General features: G+C 39.3%; 1 protein-coding gene across 1 annotated transcript in view; it reads right to left on the bottom strand.

Moving 5' to 3' along the window:
• Nucleotides 1–1,871: 1,871 nt before the first annotated feature.
• Nucleotides 1,872–22,267, bottom strand: part of LOC124606882 (proton-coupled amino acid transporter-like protein pathetic) — a 129,861-nt gene continuing 109,465 nt past the window's right edge. Inside the window, exons 9-10 of the mRNA XM_047138978.1 lie at nucleotides 13,300–13,466; nucleotides 1,872–3,028 (exon numbers count right to left, since the gene is read on the bottom strand). Coding sequence (XP_046994934.1) covers nucleotides 2,787–3,028; nucleotides 13,300–13,466 — 409 coding nt within the window. The 3' untranslated portion in view covers nucleotides 1,872–2,786. The remainder of the gene's footprint in view (nucleotides 3,029–13,299; nucleotides 13,467–22,267) is intronic.

Here is a 22,267-nt window from a genome sequence, read left to right on the forward strand (position 1 = left end):
CTCAGCCTCATGATGCCAATGAGGAGCTACTCGACTGAATAGAAGCAGCTCTGGTCAAAGAAAACCATCACAATGACCGGGAGAGCAGTGTCCTGACCACATGCCCCTCCTACCCGCATCTTAAGCTGAGGATGACATGGCAGTTGGATGGTCCCGATGGGCCACTTGTGACCTGAAGATGGAATGCTTTGTATGAATACAGGTATCAAGAGCTCAGATGAAAAACCAGTACTAAACAAATAAAGGAACACTGAAAGGTGGAAGTTGTATGTAGAGGTACCATACAAAAGAAATGAACTTGAAGTAAATGCGAACATGTGATGTGTTACGATAGCAAAAGGAACCTGTGATCACTGAAGGCAGTGCCACAAGTTCCTCCAAAAAATCGTAACACAACACACACACAAATGTAATACTTACTTATGTAAATCCACCCGATGATGGAGGTTTAAACCTTCGAAACACATCGTGGAAATAAATAAAACGGTGACTGGTAACAGTGAACTTGTTGGTTCATTTAACTTGAAGTAATATTATTGAAAGGGAAGAGGACATAGATGTAGTTGAGATAGGAGATACAATAATATGAGAAGATTGTGACAGAGCACTGAAAGATGTAAGTTGAAACAAGGCCCCTGGAGTAGGTGACATTCCAGCAGAACTGAAATACCCACAGACTTCAGGAAGAACATGATAGTTCAAATTCCAAAGAAAGCAGGTATTGGTGGGTGTAAGTATCACTGAACTATCAGTTCAATAAGTCATGGTTGCAAAATACTGACATGAATTATTTACAGAAGAAAGGGAAAATGGCTAGAAGCCAACATCTCAGAAGATCATTTTGTGTGAGGCATTACTGACCTTCTGATTTATATTAGGAGATAGGTTAAAGAAAGGTAAACCTATGTTCACAGCTTTTGTAGACTCAGAAAAGCTTTTGACAATGCTGGCTGGTATGAATTCTTATTCTGAAGGTCAGAGGTAAAATAAAGGGGGCAAAATTTTACATACAGCTTATAAAGGAACCAGACGGCAGTTATAAGGGGGTGAATGGGAAACAACAGTTGAGAAGGGAGTGAGTCAGGGTTGTAGACTATTCTCAATGTTATTTAACCAACACACTGAGCAAGCAGTAATGGAACCAAAAGAAAAATGTGGGAAAGGAATGAAAGTTCAGTGAGAAGAAATAAAAACTTTGAGGTTTTTCAATGACATTTTAATCTTGCCAAAGGCAGCAAAGGTGTCTTGAAAGATGTCTTGAAAGGAGGATATAAGACAATGTTAATAAAAACAAAACCTGGGCAATGGAACATGCTCAAATGAAATCAGGTGATGCTGAGAGAATTAGATTAGGAAATGAGATAGTAAAAGTATTAGCTAAGTTTTGCTATTTGGGCAGTAAAATAACTGATGATGGTCGAAGTAGAGAGGGTACAAAATGTAGAATGACAATGGCAAGAAAATCACTTGTGAAGAATAGGGATTTAGTAACACTGAGTATGGAAGTAAGTGTTAGGAAGACTTTTCTAAAGTTGTGTGTCTGGAGTGCAGTCATATATGGAAGGGAAACATGGACGATAAACAGTTTAGACAAGATGAGTATAGAGGCTTTTAAAATGTGGTGGTACAGAAGAATGCTGAAGATTAGATGGGTCGATTCTATAACTAATGAAGAGGTACTGAATAACTAAAATAATGTGCATTTTCATCCTTCAAGCAATAATCACGTATAATCATGAACACATTATCAGTAGGTTAAAAGAAAACCACGTTAATTGTGGATGTCATTGCTGTTCAGTTGGTGATACAGTCACTGATAACTTTATGTAGTTTAAAAATTTTACAATATTTCCTTACAGTATGGAAACATATTTACTGGGCATGATTCAGTGCTCAACTGTTTCTTTCATGAAAGTGGAAAATACACACATGCCAGTTAATGTCTAGTCAGATATCTGCTACACAAGAACACTCCTCATATTTGCATAAAAGCTACAACTGCATGATAAGAATACAGTAACTAAGAGCAAAATTTTTCTTATGTTATGGTGTTATTACATTGATTGAATTTAGCTCTTTGATTGAATTTAGCTCTTAGGTAGCAATAGAAGAGGAAAACAACAACAAGTTTAGTGTTCCAATACTAATACACAGACAATACTTTTATGTGTACAGTGCATCTCAGTACTGCTTGATACATGTGAGAAATGAAACGGTATATATTTCTTAACTATTTTAATCACATATTAGGAACTCCTGGCTTATTCAGAATAACTAACACAGTTTTTGTTACTTATCAAATTGTGTCACCAATTATAGCCAACAGAAAGTTGTACATGCAGTTGCCATTCTTAACCAGATTTAAGGCTGCAGAGATATTTATCATATGATCACAATGATGCACAAACTGTGAGAATGTTACAATTATGTTTGTGCCTCTCACAAATGACTTAGCAGTGACTGTTATGATGATAAACATTGCACACTAGCACATATTTAAGATAAGATGCAACCAACCAATGTTATACTGGCTGGTAGCCATATTAATGTATTGTGTTCCATCCAGTTTTTGTTGGAACTGGTTGCCACATAATCGTGTATCGAAAATAAATCAATACTACATGTGGGCCATTTTAACATAAGGGTTTTATAGTTACCAGCTTGTGTAACAAAGAATATATGTATCTGTATTCTTTTTTCTGAGATTACTCTTCCAAAATTTTACAGATATATGCAGAGTGCATGAGCAGACACCCTGAACACTCTTTTCTCAATGTCGCATTAGTTTATGTTTGTTCAATAATCTCTTTCAAACTTGACCAGGTGCCAGTGGCAAAGCCAAGCACACCAAACATAATAATTAAAATATTTTTCCAGAGGTGCCAGTAACAAGTACCAAGACCAGGTGAATCCCAGAATGTAGTCAGTTCAATAATTGCAGGGAATATGATGCCCATAGTAGACAAACTGACAGCTCCAACTAGTGAGATGAAAGGTCCTATGTTTGGCACTGCAGCTGCCACACCCACTGCAACAGAGTAAATGTAAAAATTGTTATTTTATTTCAGTATATTATAGAAATATTTATTTTACCTACCAGTAATATTAATAATGACTTGAATGTAAATCTCTTTTGCTGACATGACGACAAATTATTTTCCTTCATGAAACTCCTGCAAATTTTCTCTAAGAGGATAAATATTGATTAGTGTTCACCCCTACATAAAATAAATCAATCAGGTAAAAAAATCTATAACCAAATAAACATCTAATTATAAGTTGGTGCAGACATATATAGAAAAAAATAATAAAAACATGAGCACTTTCTTTCAAAAGCTATAAAAAGGCAATAGCAAATGGCAGAGAAGCCAACCAAGATGTTAGACTAGGAGAAAGACACCAAGACAGGACAATAGGGAAACTATAATTGTCTCCTTTAATCAAATATCCTGAATGACTTTTCTATTTAAATTAAACACCATGTTTAACATTTTTTCAGACAAAGTAAGAGCTATTTCGGGGAGTCACTGGTTCCAACACTGATTTATGGAGAGCCTTTCACTTTACTACCACCTAGGAAACAGACGTTTTCTTTTTCATCTAGTTGTAAATGGTTCAAGCACAATATTTTTGGCAATGTGACTTCATATGAATGTGGCAAAATACTTGCCTGCCAAAATAGAAGCTTTTTATTCCTAGTATTGTGTTTTATGATAGTCAAATACACTGCCAGAAAAAAAATAGTACACCTTGAAAGATGACACTTGAATTTGATCTGATGATGGCATATGCCAGCTGGGAGATAGTAGATGTACTGATAATGGTTTCAACATTGTCAGCCATCAGACAGAGTAGTGGCATAGCTACCAGAGCTCCACTTGTGTCTACCCTTCAATAGGGAATGCTCACAGCCAAAAGACTCAGTGTGATGCTAAAGTGTGAAGCAAGCAGGCAGCCATGCCATGGAGATGCACTAATGCTTCCTACACCTAAATGAGTGAATTTGAAAGGGGCCAAACTGTGGCATTTTGAGTGGTGGATTGGTCCTTTCAGAGAATTGCCACACAAGTTGGATGAGCTGTATCAGTCATGCAATGATGCTGGTGTTAGTGGTCACATGAACGTTCTCACACTTGTAGATGAATTTCTGGGCATTGATGCAGCACAGATGCCTGCCAGGATTGTTGTTGTCAGGGCAGCAGCGGCAGATTGTACAGCCACATAGCACTGATGAGAGGGCTTGTGAGTCTTGATGTGTCAACATGAACTGTTGTGAACCAGTTATTAACAGTGGAACTACAGACACACACACACACACACACCTCTAGCCTGTCTTCCACCATGTCACAGCAACGCCATTCACAGCTCAACTTTTGCTGTTAGAGGATTACTTGGAAGAAGGAATGTTGTACCATGATCTTCAATGATGAAAGCAGATTCTGCCTGCATGCAAGTGATGATTGTTGCACAATGACGTAGACATGGTGAGTGCTGTCTTGCGGAGAGTATTTGTCCTTATAGTCTGAGGTGTGACAAACTACAACTCTTGTTCACCTCTCATTTTTCTGGAGGGGAAACCAACCAGTGCTTGGTATGTGCAGAATGTCGTCAGATGCATTGTTTTGCCATTCTTGCAACAGCAAGGTGATGTGTTGTTCCAACAGGATAATGCTTGCCAACATACTGCTTGTGAAAATCAATATGCTCTGCGAGATGTGGAGCAACTTCCCTGGCTAACACAACCTCCAAACTTGTCTCCAATCAAGCACATGTGGGATGCCAGAGACAGAGCCTGCATTGCCACCAATGGAGGTCTACACTATGTACCAACATGGATGTTTCAGCAAGGGTCGACACCTGGTACCTCAGCACTGCATGTGCTTTTAATTTGTAAATGTAATCACTTCATGTACTCCACAAGAACTTCTGCAACAGTAGATCATGAGTGAATTGGTAACCTCTAAAAGGGTGTCCTAATTTTTTTCTGGCAGTGTATTTGGAATGATTTGTCATAGGAATTCAGTTTTCCTGTAAACATTAAACATTATTCAATCATTCATCATTAACTGAGTAATTCATTCATTAATCCACAAACTGTGTTCCACAAATTTCATAATGAAGGGAATTCTTGTGGGGTGTAGAATGAGTCAAGCTAGCTTAGTACAATTTAGTTTTTGCAAGTTCCATGGATCAGTATTGCATTCTCTCACTGTTTTGTTTTTCAGTTGTGATTAATTGTTGACAACAGACGTCATAAGGGAATAAATGCAGTGAGTAGTGGCTGTTGCCAGCAAGCCCAGCTGCCTGAAGAGTTGTTTACAAGAGGTTCTAGTGTGGACACCACATATTATCCTGTGCAACACATAATTTTCTTCCTCAGTGATAGATTACCCCAAAATATGAAGCCATAAGACATAGGAAAGGTATGTCAGCTTTAACATTTTCAGTTTCAAAATCTAATATTAAGTATCAGGAAAAGTTGTGAAGTTTACATGTTTAACAATATTTGTACCACAAGACTTAGGGTCCACTTTCTTATCAATATTGTTGAGCTTGGTCAAAGAACATAAATAACTGAGTACCTGTACTCTTGTTGAACATACTGTGAGCCACGATCTTTTGTATGGCCTTTTTTTTTTTTGCCATGCATATAACTATGTATATCATTGAAATGTGTGAGGCCCTTTTCACATGGAATATTGTAATAAAGTGTTAAATAATATGTCTATTAGTGTTTTCAATACAACTAAACAGTGGCAGAATCCTCAATATGTGAGAGAACTCTCAACAAACATAAACACCTTATAATTTGGAATATTCTGTTTCATTCATTCATTCATTTACACTCATGTGGTTCTTATAATGATGACTGGTCTAGCCATATGTAGTAGAGAAATGGATATATTATGTTTCATCTCAGTTCAGTAAAGCTCAAATATAACAATAACAACACTCTCTCTGGTACACCTGTAGTGATTATTTCCCCATACTGAAGATATTGTTTTATTGTGTGCATGACCTAAGTTCCTTAATGCTGCACTCTACATCCATTAAGTTATATGTATAAAATCTCATCATCAGCAAGCTCCCTGATATAATAATATTTCAGCTGCTCTACGAGAATACTGTTAATTGTGTGATAAAATGCTTTTAAAAATTCACAGACAGTATTTTGTCACTTAAAATTAATATGATATGATTTATCAATTTCAAAATGGCATAATATATGACACAATCCTTTTTAAATTAGTTTTGGTGAATTATGTTTTATTCATCTCATGACGCACATTTGCAGTCCATTTGGAGACATGTCAAAAATTTATAATACAGTTACAATCATTTTTACGTTAATAAATAATAGCACTACAATAAATAATAACACTATAAGGATATTTTTTGGAATATATAACACATTTTATCCAGCTCAAATATCCAGTTTGTCCTGCATGAATTAATCCACTGAGTAATAACACTTCAATGACAGTACCTCATACAGCTTTCTTTTAAGTGAACCTTAATTCATCTGCATCAACTTGTTCCCTTTTAACTTATTACAAATTTTCATTCCCATGTATTGAGGTCCCTGGGCATACAGTCTGAGGTGGTGGGTGGGGAACATAAAATTTTCTTTGTTTCTAGTACCATGTAAATGGATAAAAGATTTCCCTCAAATAATTCATGTCTGTTGTACAAAACACCATAATCTCATATATGTATAAGGATGGCAGAGTTAATTTAAGTTTTCTAAATGATGGTCGACATGGTTCTTTGTGATCTTCAGTGCACATATTTCGAATGATTTTTTTCTGTATTTTTAGTATCCGCACTATGTTTGTCAAGTTACCCCAAAAAACAATACTATACATAATAATAGATTCGAAGTAGCTTGTATATGCTACTTTTCATATGTCCATGTCAGTTGTAGTTGATAATACACTCCTGGAAATGGAAAAAAGAACACATTGACACCGGTGTGTCAGACCCACCATACTTGCTCCGGACACTGCGAGAGGGCTGTACAAGCAATGATCACACGCACGGCACAGCGGACACACCAGGAACCGCGGTGTTGGCCGTCGAATGGCGCTAGCTGCGCAGCATTTGTGCACCGCCGCCGTCAGTGTCAGCCAGTTTGCCGTGGCATACGGAGCTCCATCGCAGTCTTTAACACTGGTAGCATGCCGCGACAGCGTGGACGTGAACCGTATGTGCAGTTGACGGACTTTGAGCGAGGGCGTATAGTGGGCATGCGGGAGGCCGGGTGGACGTACCGCCGAATTGCTCAACACGTGGGGCGTGAGGTCTCCACAGTACATCGATGTTGTCGCCAGTGGGCGGCGGAAGGTGCACGTGCCCGTCGACCTGGGACCGGACCGCAGCGACGCACGGATGCACGCCAAGACCGTAGGATCCTACGCAGTGCCGTAGGGGACCGCACCGCCACTTCCCAGCAAATTAGGGACACTGTTGCTCCTGGGGTATCGGCGAGGACCATTCGCAACCGTCTCCATGAAGCTGGGCTACGGTCCGGCACACCGTTAGGCCGTCTTCCGCTCACGCCCCAACATCGTGCAGCCCGCCTCCAGTGGTGTCGCGACAGGCGTGAATGGAGGGACGAATGGAGACGTGTCGTTTTCAGTGATGAGAGTCGCTTCTGCCTTAGTGCCAATGATGGTCGTATGCGTGTTTGGCGCCGTGCAGGTGAGCGCCACAATCAGGACTGCATACGACCGAGGCACACAGGGCCAACACCCGGCATCATGGTGTGGGGAGCGATCTCCTACACTGGCCGTACACCACTGGTGATCGTCGAGGGGACACTGAATAGTGCACGGTACATCCAAACCGTCATCGAACCCATCGTTCTACCATTCCTAGACCGGCAAGGGAACTTGCTGTTCCAACAGGACAATGCAAGTCCGCATGTATCCCGTGCCACCCAACGTGCTCTAGAAGGTGTAAGTCAACTACCCTGGCCAGCAAGATCTCCGGATCTGTCCCCCATTGAGCATGTTTGGGACTGGATGAAGCGTCGTCTCACGCGGTCTGCACGTCCAGCACGAACGCTGGTCCAACTGAGGCGCCAGGTGGAAATGGCATGGCAAGCCGTTCTACAGGACTACATCCAGCATCTCTACGATCGTCTCCATGGGAGAATAGCAGCCTCCATTGCTGCGAAAGGTGGATATACACTGTACTAGTGCCGACATTGTGCATGCTCTGTTGCCTGTGTCATGTGCCTGTGGTTCTGTCAGTGTGATCATGTGATGTATCTGACCCCAGGAATGTGTCAATAAAGTTTCCCCTTCCTGGGACAATGAATTCACGGTGTTCTTATTTCAATTTCCAGGAGTGTATTTGCATTGCAAATGCAAAGCTGCTCAGTTTGTTTGGTAGGTATTCAATGTGTGCCTGCCAGCTCAAATTTTTACCTACATTTAAACTGAAGAATTTGATGAGTCAACCTCTTCTATATCTTGGTTGTTGTGTACAATCTTAATCTGCTCACATTTTGAGTGTTTGGTTTCGAACTGCATCATGTGAGTCTTAGATATGTTTAGATTCAACTCATTTGGCTGGAACCAAGTTTCTAAGGTACTGAGGGTCTGATCACAGATTTGGGAATTGTTTCTGAATTCTGATCTTCAACTAAGACAGAAGTATCATCTGCAAACAGAACTGATGGGGAGCTGATATCTAATGGTAAGTTGTTAACATAGAAGAGAAATAGGACTGGGCCTAATATGGAGCCTTGCAGAACACCCTGAGACATTATTTTTTTATTATCATTATTATTTTTTTTTTCAGACAGAAAAATAATATGCACCATTTGAATAGATGCTAACTCTTTACTTTCTGTTCGATAAGTAGGATTTAAGCCATTATAGGGCACTGCTGCTAATGCCATACTTTTCAAATTTGTAAACAAACAATGCATGGTTTACAGAATTTCTCAGTGAAACTGTTTACTGCATCTGTGGTGTTTTCCCCTGCTGAAAACCAAATTGACTGTTTAGAATAACAGAATATTTTTCAATGAAGTTTTGGATTTGTGCAACAGCAAGTTTTCCTAATATTTTAGAAATGACTGGGAGAATCGAGATAGGACAATAATTTCCATGCTCTCTCTTGATCCCTTCTTGAAGAGTGGTTTGACTTTAGAATATTTCAATACCTCTGGGAAACAGCCCTCTTCAAAACATTGATTTATTATTTGAGCTAGTGGGTTTGCAATTCTGTTGTGTACCACTTTACTAACTTTGGTGGGTATTCCATCCCAACCTGCAGATTTTTTGTTTCTTAATATTAGCATAGCATTTTGTACATCCTTCACAGAAAATTTTAAGAATTTTGTAAAGTTTTCAGAGTTTTCACCTAGGCCAAAGGGATTTACTTTGTTGTGATAATCTGTTACTTCTATGTCAGACTTTGCTACATTTATAAATAATTCATTAAAGTACTCTGGTATTTGAGTTGGACTTACAATAGTTCCTTCATTGTCAATTTGACAAAGAAGAAGAAGAAGGAGAGAGAGAGAGAGAGAGAGAGACAGAGAGAGAGAGAGAGAGAGAGAGAGAGAGAGAGAGAGAGAGAGAGCAGCTTTACATATTACATGACATCATTTCTATGAACTCTTTGTAACTCCAAATACAGTCAAACTAATTATCTCATTTTGATATAGATGTGTTATGGTTCTTATACATCAGCTGGTAAAAGTAGCCACTGCAGGCTACTTCCACAAAGTGTATTAACAACTATTTATGACTAATGTTAATGTATTAATAATGATTATGTGATCTATGTTCATCTATATTGGGAGAAAAATGTTTACTTTGATACAAGCCACTGGTATTTCTCTTCTGCTATTACTCAACTGTTATTTTTATCTAATACTTCAAACAAAGCATCTGTGTAATTTTACACAGCTGTCTACATACTGACAAAGTCATGATCTAGTTAATAAAAATGTTGGAGATATGCAAAATTTATCTTCTTGTGTCAATATATTACAATAAATTCAAGGATCAGCTAAAGAGATATTGTTTTCCTTTGTTTTTGAACATCCGGATGTTTTTAATTCCATGCCTAATGTCTGTGTCTAACCTGTAACTAGTTTGGGTCATGTGTGGCCCATACTACTTTTACAGTGCTGTTGCTGTCTGCCATTTCTGGTGTTCTTGGTAAAGCTTAGTGACTGCTTTCTTGTTAATACCTTCAGCATTTCTGTTAGCTCAACAGTCTTTTTTTCCCTCCTGAACTCTGTCTTGCATTCCTCAGATCAATTCCTTATATCATTGTGATTAACTTCTGTAAAGGATGTTAAGAACAGTCTGGTTTCAATAGCTAAATTATAGTTACCCCTCATGTTTTGCCTAATATGAAATTCTGGAAGGTTTTTCTCTGTTTGCTTGATCCACAGGGACACAGATGCTTTACCCTAGTTGGCTACTTTGAAGATCTGATAGGACAGCTCATAAGGGTCCATTCTGTACAGTTGGCCATAGAACACTAGTTGGCTTCTTCTGATTGCATTGGTGAAGTTATTTTCTTGATTTAGGCAGAGTTCACAATTAGGTTTGTGTCATTGTCTCCCATCCTCTAGGATCCTTGGTGCCACTAAGTTTCCTTTCTTGTAATTTGAAGAATCTTATTGAGGTCTTGTTATTTAGTGATAAACATTCTGCTGGTTAGAGGACCAAAGCTCTGACTACTGTGTTATGATGTCTTAGTTTTATATTGATCAGTAGCTATTTCAAGGTGAACATATTTCTGCTAGCATAGATGCTCTATATAGTTTCATTTTCCTTTGTTCAAAAGCTACCATCTCACTGGGATAATCTGAAATCCATTCCTCAAGATGCTTTATGGTTTGGATCTCTTGATATACTTATTAGTGTTGCCTCTATTTGTTATCAGGCCATCTTAAATATTGGTAAAGGTTTTGGTCTTTTTCATGCTAATCAACAGGCATGTCCCCTGTGCTATTAAATGCAGTGCCTGGAGTTGCAAAGAAGCCTCTCACATGGCATTTGCCAGCAAGATCAGGTCATCAACAAAATCCAGGCATGGAATCTTTTGGCTGTCTGCTTTGATCCCTGTCCTTAGCCCAGTGTTTGCTGGTAGAGATTTGGTCCATTCCCTGATGACATTTTTCCCATGACATAGTTAAATAATACACACTACCAGGAAAAAACTAGTACACCCTTTTAGAGGTCTCCAGCTTGCACAAAATTTACTGTTGCAACAATGCATATCGAGTGCATGAGATGATTACATTTATAGATCTATAGCACAAGCAGTTCTCAAGTACTAATGTTGATTCACTCCGAAACACCCATACTAGTACATGGTGTAACTTTCATGGGCAGCAATGTGGTCACTAACTCTGGCATCTAGTTGATCATGCAGATGGCAAATGCTGCCATGGGACACATTATGTCACACCTGCTTGATCTGCTCACATTGTTTTGTCAGAGTTGTTGGCTGACAAGTCCCATCATATCCCACACGTGCTCAATTTGAGACATGTTCAAAGATCACCATGGCCAGAGCAGTTGCTGCAGATCTTGCAGAGTAAATTGATTTTCACGGCCAGTGTGTGGGCAAGGAATATTCTATTGGAATTACACATCATCTTCCTGTTGCAAGCATGGCAAGAAAATGGGTCTAACTATATTTTGCACATACCAAGCACTGGTTAGTGTCCCCTCCAGAAACATGAAAGGTGAACAAGAGTTGTAGTTTGCCACACCCCCAACCTTAAGGACTGGGGTGGGGCCAGTGTGTCTTAGACAAATACACTCTACAAGACAGCACTCACCCTGTCTACATTGCATGTGCAAATGATCATCACTTGCAGGCAGAATCTGCCTCCATCATTAAACACCATGGTGCTCCATTCCATCTTCCTAGTGATCCTCTGACAGCAACAGTTATGAACATCACTTCTGTGATGTGAGTGGAACACGGGCTAGAGGTGTGTGTGTTTGTAGTAGTCCCACTGTTAATAACAAGTTTGTAACAGTTCATTTTGATACATCAAGACTCAAAAGCCCTCTTATCTATGCTGTGATAGCTGTAATATCTGCCACTACCACCCTGACAACATGACAATACTAATTGGCATCTGAACTGGATGTCCAGAATCTCATCTATGGGTGTGAGAATATTCACATGACCACTATAACAGAATGATGACACAACTGATGAATCATATTCAGCTTGTGTGGAAATTCTGTGAAGGGACCATACCACTATTCAGAAGGCCACTATTTGGCCACTTTCAAACTCACTCAGCTGGCTGTAGGAAGCATGAGTGTGTCTGCATAACATGGTCACCTACTTGCTTCACATATTTGCTCCACAACGAGTCTTTTTCCTGTTACCATTCCCTATTAAAGGGTGGGTACAGATGGCGCCCTGGTAGCTATGCCACTACCCTATCTGTTGATCTGTTGGCAGATGATGTTGAAACCATTATCAGTACATATACTATACCCTAGGTGGCATAAGCCATCATCGCATCAAAATTGAGATCATCTTTCCAAGTGTAGTAATTTTTTTCTGGTAATGTACATGAAATGTTGTCTCATTGCCTTACCCCTATATTGATCATGAAACTTCTTGACAGCTGTCCTCTGCACTCTACATTGGATCTGATGTTTTAGAGCATGGTCTCATGTGTCTTTATTGAGAGTCCATAGCTAAACTATGAAAACTGAAGGTTATCAGTTTTATAATAATCTAGATGTAATTACCATAAATATTGGTGTGAACAGAATAACACTAGTAATAATTTTATGTTATTATACTTTACAGAAGTAGCCTGCATGTCTATTCTGCCTATTAATGTACAGATTGACTCATTCCCTATCTCTGTATGTACTCCTTCATTGTGGCATGTGTGAAACACAGTGCATGAATGAATGACTGAATGAATGAATCACTTGTGAGATCATTTACGGTTCTGTTTCAGAAAGCTCTTCCTAAAAACAAGTCTCACTGGTAGTTAACAAGCACTTTCAAAAATTTGGGTCTGTGTATATTTAATAACCACAAAATATCCCATCAAGTTATCACAAGATTTAAATAGTTTCTACAAACATTTTCAGACCTGGAGGGGTTAAATCCACCTGAAAATGTTCTCTGACTGGACAGTGTATAAATTATACCTGTCATCTGATCTAATACATTAAGATGATGATTGTGTTAATTTTCATTCTAGAATAGAACATTGCACATATGGGTACTTAAATAAGCAACATTATGAAATAGTTAATGAAGTTATAAACCTCTTACCTGTGCATAAAACAAGAACTGTCCTTAAGGCATACTCAGCTAACAATCTGTAGGAGCCAAAATAGTGTTTTGATGCGTTCCAGATGACTTCAAAGGGAACATAGAACTGCAGTGCATATGTGAAGAAGATTGCCACTGCAATCTTGATCTTAACTAACTGGGCCAATCTGTAAAAATATAAAATATATAGTTGTTATGGATGTGCTTAATTTGGACTGTTCACACTTTTTAAATAAGCTTTCTCTCTCTCTTTCTCTCTCTCTCCCTCTCAATCTCTCTCTCTACTCTTTACTCTCTACTACACAGTGAGGTGGTGGATTCAGGAGGATGATGGCTCAGAATCACATGCAGCTACCCAGATTTTGACTTCCCATGATTTCTCTAAAATTTTCCTAAATCACTTGAGGCAAATGCCAGTATGGTTCGTTTGAAATGGCACAACCAGTTTCGGTCTCCATTCTTCCCTAATCTGCACTTGTGCTCCAATTCTAATGACCTCTTTAAACAGTAATCTCCTCGTCCTCCTCCTTCTGCTCTATACCATCTCTCTCCTCCCCCTCCCCCTCCTTCTCCCTACCCCTCTCTCCGGTGTAACTGATACATGGAATGTTTTCATACATGTCTATCTTGTTGACTGTTTCAATTTGGAACACATTATTTTGTATTGCCCAGTTGTCTTGATGAGCTCCTTTCATCAATTGTGTGGTCACTGCATGAACTCAAACATGTATAGCAGTAGTGGTGGGAGAGGTGGGAGGAGGCTACCATTACAACACTTAAGGAGAGGGACAAGGGATGTAAGTAGCACACACACCTGAAGCAGCCAAGCAAATTATCTGTAAACAATCACCACACAAAGTATAACCATGAAATGAGATAGAATTATACCTGCCTAATGGTACAGATTACAGGTTTCTGGACTAACATATTAAAGGTATCAGTTTAAATAGAGATTTCACGTAATATATCATACAGTTATAGAGTTGTCAATTTTACCAATACATGAGCTCCGATGTACAGTTATTAAGAGTTAACTGGCCACTTCATCTTTAAACTTAAGAAAAATCCTGGGATACAGCAAATTCTGTAGAATGAGGATGCTAGAAAACACATGTGCATCAAAGAACATAGTTGATACTGGGAATCAAACTCAGGCATAAATAGGTGCTTGACACTATAATTCTAGTAGACTCCTATGGGAGCACTGTGTCCACTGCATTATACCCTACCAACAGAGTGGAAAGGTCTACTTTGTACTGTTAAAGATAGTCTAAGTATCGATAAACTAGGCATGTGCCACATTCAATCCAGTGGGGTTCTGACAGGAAATACAGCTTGAATCACTTAATGACTGCTAACAAAGCTCATCAAGTTAGCGAAAGACTTAAATGGTTTCTATAAATGCTTTCACATTCAGAGGGATTATACCCATCTACTACTGTTCTCTGACTGGACAGTATACACATTATAGCTGTCATTTGGTTTAACAGATCTAGACGACAAATGGGTAAATTGGTTTGGTAGGACAGATAAGGGGAAGTGCCAAGAGCATAAGCAGCAGTCCTAACTGAAGCAGCCAAGCAAATGGACAATTGCCGTGCATTGCCCTAATTAAAACATAAAATTAGATGCTACAAACCAGGGTTGAGAGAGAAAGACACTACCATATACAGAGGGACAGAGATTTTAATTTAAGAGATTGGTGCTTGCTTCACAGTTTATCTCAGGAGACAACTAATTCAGCAGTGCTAGGAAACACTAAGAGGATTCTGTTTCATAGAATAACTGCACAGTTGTACGAAAACAAATGTGCATGAAAGGACTGAATGGTGCTGCAATTTTAACTTGGCTATAAATAAGAACATGACATTAGTAATAGTGTCAGTAAGAGTGACAGGATACACATTGCAGAGTATCTGAGTACTCACCATCAGATATTCAATGCTGAGGATGAAGATGAGGAGCACAAGTAGATAAATTTCAAACATTTCATTCAATATGCCTTAGACATATTTTCTGAGCAAGGTCTTAATGGATGGGAAAGACCCACTGTGGTTTAATACGCATATTAGGAAATTGCTATGTAAACAAAGAGAGTCAAAACCTAGCTGACAGAAGCTGAATGAAGCAAAAATAAGTTTAAGAAGATCAATGAGAGAAGTGTTCAATGACTTTGAAAGTAAAATTTTGTCAATTGATTTAAGTAAAAACCATAAGAGGTTTTGATCTCACTTGAAATATGTAAATGGTTGAAAATGCACTGTTCATTCACTCAGTGACCATACTGGTACTGACACAGGAGATAACAGAGAGATGGCTGAAATACTGCATTTTGTTTTCTCAGATTGTTTCATCATGGAAGACTGTAACGTGGTCCCTTCTTTCAAGCATCATATGAACTATGAAATGGTAGCTACTGAGATACTGACACTGAATAGAACTGTAACTACAATTACCAAGTAGTGGAAAGGCATCAGGACCAGATGAGATACCTATAAGATTCTACAAACATTTTGTGAAAGAAATCACTCCCCTTCTAGCTGCAGTTTATCATAGATTGCTGAAGTAACAAAGGATATTTATTGATTAGAAAAAAGTGCAGGTCATTCTCATTTTCAAGAAAGATCATAGGAAAGACACACACACACACACACACACACACACACACACACACACACACACACAATATTGACAACACGCTATTGTAGAATTATGGATTCTGTTTTATGTCCAAGCCTTAAGATGCTTTTGAAGAACAAAAAGGTCCTCAATGAAAATCAACAGGGATTCCGCAAATAGAGATCTTGTGAAACTCAGCTCACTTTGTTCCTCCATGAGACACATAGTGCTGTAGGCAAATATCACTCAGGTTGATCTCATGTTTGTTGACTTAAGGAAGGCATTTGACAGCGTCTCACACTGGCATTTAGTGCAGAATATATGAGTTTACTGAGTATTATACCATATTTGTAACTGGATTCAAAACTTCCTTGTAAATAGAAGGCAACACATTACTTTCAACAGTTCAAAATCAACAGATGGAAAAGTAATTCCTGGAGTACCCCAAAAAAGTATGATAGGACCATTACTGTTCTTGTTCATAAATAATATAGTAGAAAGCACTGGAAGCTCCTTAAAGACTGTTCATGATGATATGGTTGTCTATAAGAAAGCAGCAATGCCAGATGACAGTATTAATTTGCAGATTGGTCTTCATTCAGGGTATTCCATGGGTTTTGCCGTGAAGGAAATTCTTCAGGGATGTGAAATGAGCCAAGGCATACATTAAATAAGTGGACCATAGATAAATAAGCTGTATTTGGCACTCAAAAGCATTATAACTGAAGCCTTCAGTGACTACCATATAAAGGCTGTTTGAGGCACCAAAGTTGACGTCTAGATGGATGATACAGGAAATCAAATTATTGATAGCAAGCAAAAGCAGAAATGCTGAATTCTGTTTTCAAAGGGGGAGCTAGTAGTTCTGCCCTAGTTTAAATCTTGTACCACTGCTCAAATGAATGATATAGATATTAATATCAGTGGAATTGAGAAACAACTCAATTTGCTAATACTGAAAAAGGCCCAATGGAACCTTTATCAAATTCTAGATACACACATCAAAAAAAGTTCTGATAGTTCCAGAACCTGTACAGAAAATTGGAATAGAGATCAATGTAAACATCATTTCTGCCCTTTTTATTGCTCATGAAAACCACACATTGCATGTTGTACCACCATACAGCGAGACCTTCAGAGCTGGTGGTCCTGATTGGTGTATGCACCGGTACCTGTAATACTCAGTAGCACATCCTCTTGCATTGATGCATGCCTGTATTCATCTTGGTATACTATCGACAAGTTCGTCAAGGCACTGTTGGTCCAGATTGTCCTACTCCTCAGCAGCAATTCTGCATAGATCCCTCAGAGTGGTTGGTGGGTCATGTCATCCATAAACAGCCTTTTTCTATCTATCTGAGGCATGTTTGATAGGGTTCATGTCTGGAGAACATGCTGGGTGCTCTAGTCGAGTGATGTCATTATCCTGAAGGAAGTCATTCACAAGATGTGCATGATGGAGGCCTGAATTGTCATCCATGAAGATGAATGCCTCGCCAATACGCTGCCAATATGGTTGCACTATCAGTCGGAGGATGGCATTCATGTATTGTACAGCCATTATGGTGCCTTCCATGACCACCAATGGCATACGTTGGCCCCATTAAACGCCACCCCAAAACATCAGGGAACCTCCACCTTGCTGCACTTGCTGGACAGTGTGTCTAAGGCATTCAACCTGACAGAGTTGCCTCCAAACATGTCTCTGACAATTGTCTGCTTGAAGGAATATGTGACACTCATAAGTGAAGAGAATGTGATGCCAATCCTGAGCAGTCCTTTCGGTACGTTGTTGGGTCCATCTGTACCACACTGCATGTTGTGGTTGCAACGATGGACCTCGCCATGGACGTCAGGAGTGAAGTTGCGCATCATGCAGCTTATTGCGCACAGTTAGAGTCATAACACGATGTCCTATTGCTGCACGAAAAGTGTTATTCGGCATGGTGGCGATGCTGTCAGGGTTGCTCCGAGTCATAATCCATAGGTAGTGGTCATCCCCTGCAGTAGTAGCCCTTGGGTGGCATGAGCCATTTGAAAACCAATTTATGCTTTTTTCATGTGATATTGTGAAAGCTGTGGACCAATAAGGCAGGTAGATGCAGTACTTAATGATTTCGAAAAGGTATTTGGCTTATCAGCAAAAGTAGTATCAGGGAATACACTACAGCCCCCTATGTATTTCTCCCATAGGGGCTGCAAAGAAAAGATGAAACTAATTACAACATGCACAGAGGCGTTCAAACATTCTTTCTTCTCCTGTCCTATATGTGAATGGAATGGAAAGAAATCCTAGAACATAGTAATGTGGAGGCCTCCTCTGTCATTCACATCACAGTGGTTTTCAGGGTGTGTTAGGAGTGTGAATGTAGATTTAGTTGTAAAATAGCTGTTACAAACTAATTCTGCACATTGTATAAATGATTAACAATTCAGTAGGAATATTGACAATGTAGGGAAAGATAGATTGCTACTTACCATAAAGGAGACATCTCAAGTTGCAGACAGGTACAATTAAAAGACACTCACATGTTGCTATTGGGCCATAGCCTTCATCAGTAAAGACACGCACACACACACACATACACACACACACACACACACACACACACACACACACACACACACACACACACACACACACACACACCCCTTATGCACACATGACCACCAACTCCAGCATCTCAGGCCAGAAAGCATCATCATGTGAGATGCAAGCAGCAATATGGACGGGATAAGGGAAGGGGCAGTAGTGTTGAGAGAGACAAATGCTGTCTAGTGGAGTGTGCAGGGACTAGATTCCAACAGGCACAGTGTCAGGAGGTTGTGGGGAAGGGAGGTAGTCAAAAAAGCAAAAAAATAAATAAATAAATAAATAAGAAGAACAGGAAAGACGGGTGGATGCATTGACAGACAGCTGCAAATAAAGAGGGTGTGAGGCAAGAATGGGGAGGAGATGATAGGATATGGAAACTGTTGGTGGATGGTGTGGGAACAATATGTTACCGTAGGTTGAGGCCAGGATATTTATGGGAGTGGAAAATATGTCGTAAGGATAACTCTCATCTGTGCATTTCAGAGAAGATGGTGTTGGAAGGAAGGATCCAGATGGCTCGGGTAGTGAAGCAGCCATTGAAGTCAAATGTGTTATGTTCAGCTGCATGTTGTGCCACAGGGTGGTCTCCTTTGCTCTTGGCCACAGTTTGGCAGTGGCCTTTCATCCTGGTGGACAGCTAGTTGGTATTCACACCAATGTAAAAAGCTGTACAATGATTGCAGCATAGCTGGTAAATGAAATGGCTGCTTTCACAGGTGGCCTGGCCCCTCATGGGGTAGGATAAACCTGTGACAAGACTGGAATAGGATGTGCTGGGTGGCTGGATTGGACAGGTTTTGCACCTATGTCTTCCACATTAGTGTGATCCTTGTGGCAAAGAGTCAGAGGAAGTGCTGGTTGGCTGGACTGAACAGGTTTTCCACCTAGGTCTTCCACATTAGTATGATCCTTGTGGCTAGGGGTCGGGATTGGGAATGGCATAGGGATGGACTAGGATGTGAAAGTTGGGTGCCTGATGGAACACCACTTGGAGGGGTGAGAAATATCTCGGGTTGGATGTATATTATATAGATAGCTTTTTTTTTCCAGATAATTTTTTGCAGTCAATAAGTGTTTCAAAAATCTCATGACACTGAAATGCATTAACTGTATTTCATTAAAACTATCAGTTTCATCTGTAATCCATCATGTGGTATGAAAATCACTTAAAAACATTTCATTTGTCAAGAATATTGAAACACAAAGCACTGAATATTTTAATCAACATGAAACACAAAAAAAACTCATTCTTAACATTTACAAGCACAGCAATCATTATCTTCATATGAGATGGCACCACAAAGCACAAATCTACATTAAACACATAATAAAACACTCATTCTTAGCATTTACAAGGACGATTGCTACTTTTGTAAATGCTAAGAATGAGTGTTTTGTTAGTGTTTCATATGGATTAAAATATTCAATGCTTTTTCTTTCACTATTCATGACAAATGAAATGTTTCAAGTGATTTTGGTACCAGATGATGGCTTACAGCCAAAACCAGAAGTACTAATAAAACCCAGTTACTGCAGTTCAGTGTCATAAGTTTTTTGAAACATAATACGTAGATATTGAATGTCTTGTCATTCCACACACATCCAAGACAATAGTGAAACTAAACTGGTTACAGGTTGGCGATAAACACCTTAATACTCAACTTTACAAAAACTCATACTGTGGTATTACAAATAAATAATGTATCAGAAGTAGATATCAGTAGGTACACATAAATGAAGGTCTGTGTGTCAAATTTTCTGGTCTGCAGCTGGATAACAAACTGAGTTGACATCACTATAAAAATCTTTCAGACTGGTGTAGCTAGGACCATGAACATACTTGTTTTACATAAGTGTGCAGTTTGAGTGCTAAGTACTGATTCTGAAAATATCGGAGAAGCTTTGTTCATTATTGATTACTTCTGTAATTTATCAGAACATTGGGGCATTGGGACAAAAATTCTGGTTAACTTCAATGTTCACATTAAACATGTTTCAATCTTCCTAGTAGATAAACAGCTTATAGTATTATCTGAAATCAGTAAATTTATGGAAATGTTTACTATGAAGTAGTTGGTTGAAACAGCAGCTGGGTAATGCAACAAGAAATTCAGTGGCTTTTTTGAAAAGTAACAGCTTTCTCTATTAATCTAGAAGTAATTCCCATAGCTAACAAGAGTATATTAGTATTAGTTGTAATTGGTTGTTGGTATGCTTCACAGGATTAGCATGTAGTGACTGCTTCTGCCTCTTAATGTAGTACTCAACCATTTGCACGTCCCTGAAGCCTCTTCTCCATGATAGCTATTGCCCTTCATGATGTGTGGATGAATGGATGAACTAAGCCTCTACGTACTATTTACACTAATAGCAAAAAGCTAGAAAGCAGCAGGACAGCAATTTAAAAAAAATGATACCAACAACATGACAGTATAACATAGACAGTCCAATACAGTTTCTAGAATGTACAACAATGGCTGGCAGGAGCCAGTACATGAAAATATAAAGGGATTTTGTCCACCAGGAGCCACTGGCTTTCTGCTGCAGGTGACGAAGGTGCTGTCCATGGTCAGCAGCCTCTGGTGGGTTGCCTGGAGCTGCTGAACAGCACGCTGCTCAAACATGATGTGCACCATGACAGCAGTGGTAGAATGTGTAGTAACATGCAGATTAGTAAATGAAGTTATACCAAGTGAATTCGGTGATGAAGGTGAGTTTTGTAGGATGACTCAAGATATAAATTACTACAGAGACAGAGTGTCTGTTTCTGTATTTAAAATTAACATAGTGTTAATTACTTCATCTTCTGCATGAAGACCTTTTCCATACATTAAGAATCACAGGTGAGATCACTGAGCAATTAGTGTCATCACACATCATGTTCTGCGAAAATCATCATGAAGGAGAGCCTTTGGGGATGCAGAATGAGTTAAGTTATGTATTAACAGGAAGAGGCAGACACTGCATGGACCTCCCCAGAGTAAACATGGACAAGCAATGACTAGTGACAATCTACTCTAACTGATAAAAATGGGATTTACTTCTAGAGTAACCTGTGTTAAATATGAGCATATATTTTATGAATAAACAGCTACTTTGATGGTGGTTGATTTAGGGGAGGGGACCAAACAATGAGGTCATCAGTCCCATCAGATTAGGAAAGGATGGGGAAGGAAGCCAGCCATACTCTTTCAAAGGAACCATCTCAGCATTTGCCTGAAGCTATTTAGGGAAATTATGGAAAGCCTAAATCAGGACGGCTAGGTGTGTGCCACCTTGCTCGGTAGCTACTCAAAAAAAGGTAGTTCTCCTCTCTTCACTTCCTAGGTGCTGTCAGCACAAAGCATTTATGTGACATAAAACAGAATACTATGAAATGAAGTGTCTGTGAAAGCGCCAATGGCCTAGGGGTACGTCTCTGACCAATAATCAAAATGTCACAGGTCCTGCCATTGCTTGCATTTGGAATGAAAATCAGCAATGGTGGCCAAAGACTTCCAGCCTAAGAAGTTACCCTCAACCTTGTTAAAGAGGGCAGAGGAATCGACAGAAGTTCAGGGTACACTCTTGCCCTTGGTGTGAGAACTGCCCATAAAAGGTGGAAGAAGCAGCATTGATCAACAGCATGAAGATGCAGAAGGCAATGGAAACCACTGCATTAAAGACACATGAGGTGTATCCACAAGTAAGGGGACAGCAAAGAGGAAAAAGAGAAAGGTAACCAAGAGACAGAGATTGAATAAGCAACAAAAG

The sequence above is a fragment of the Schistocerca americana genome, chromosome 3, assembly GCF_021461395.2.
Source record: "Schistocerca americana isolate TAMUIC-IGC-003095 chromosome 3, iqSchAmer2.1, whole genome shotgun sequence".
NCBI lineage: Eukaryota > Metazoa > Arthropoda > Insecta > Orthoptera > Acrididae > Schistocerca > Schistocerca americana.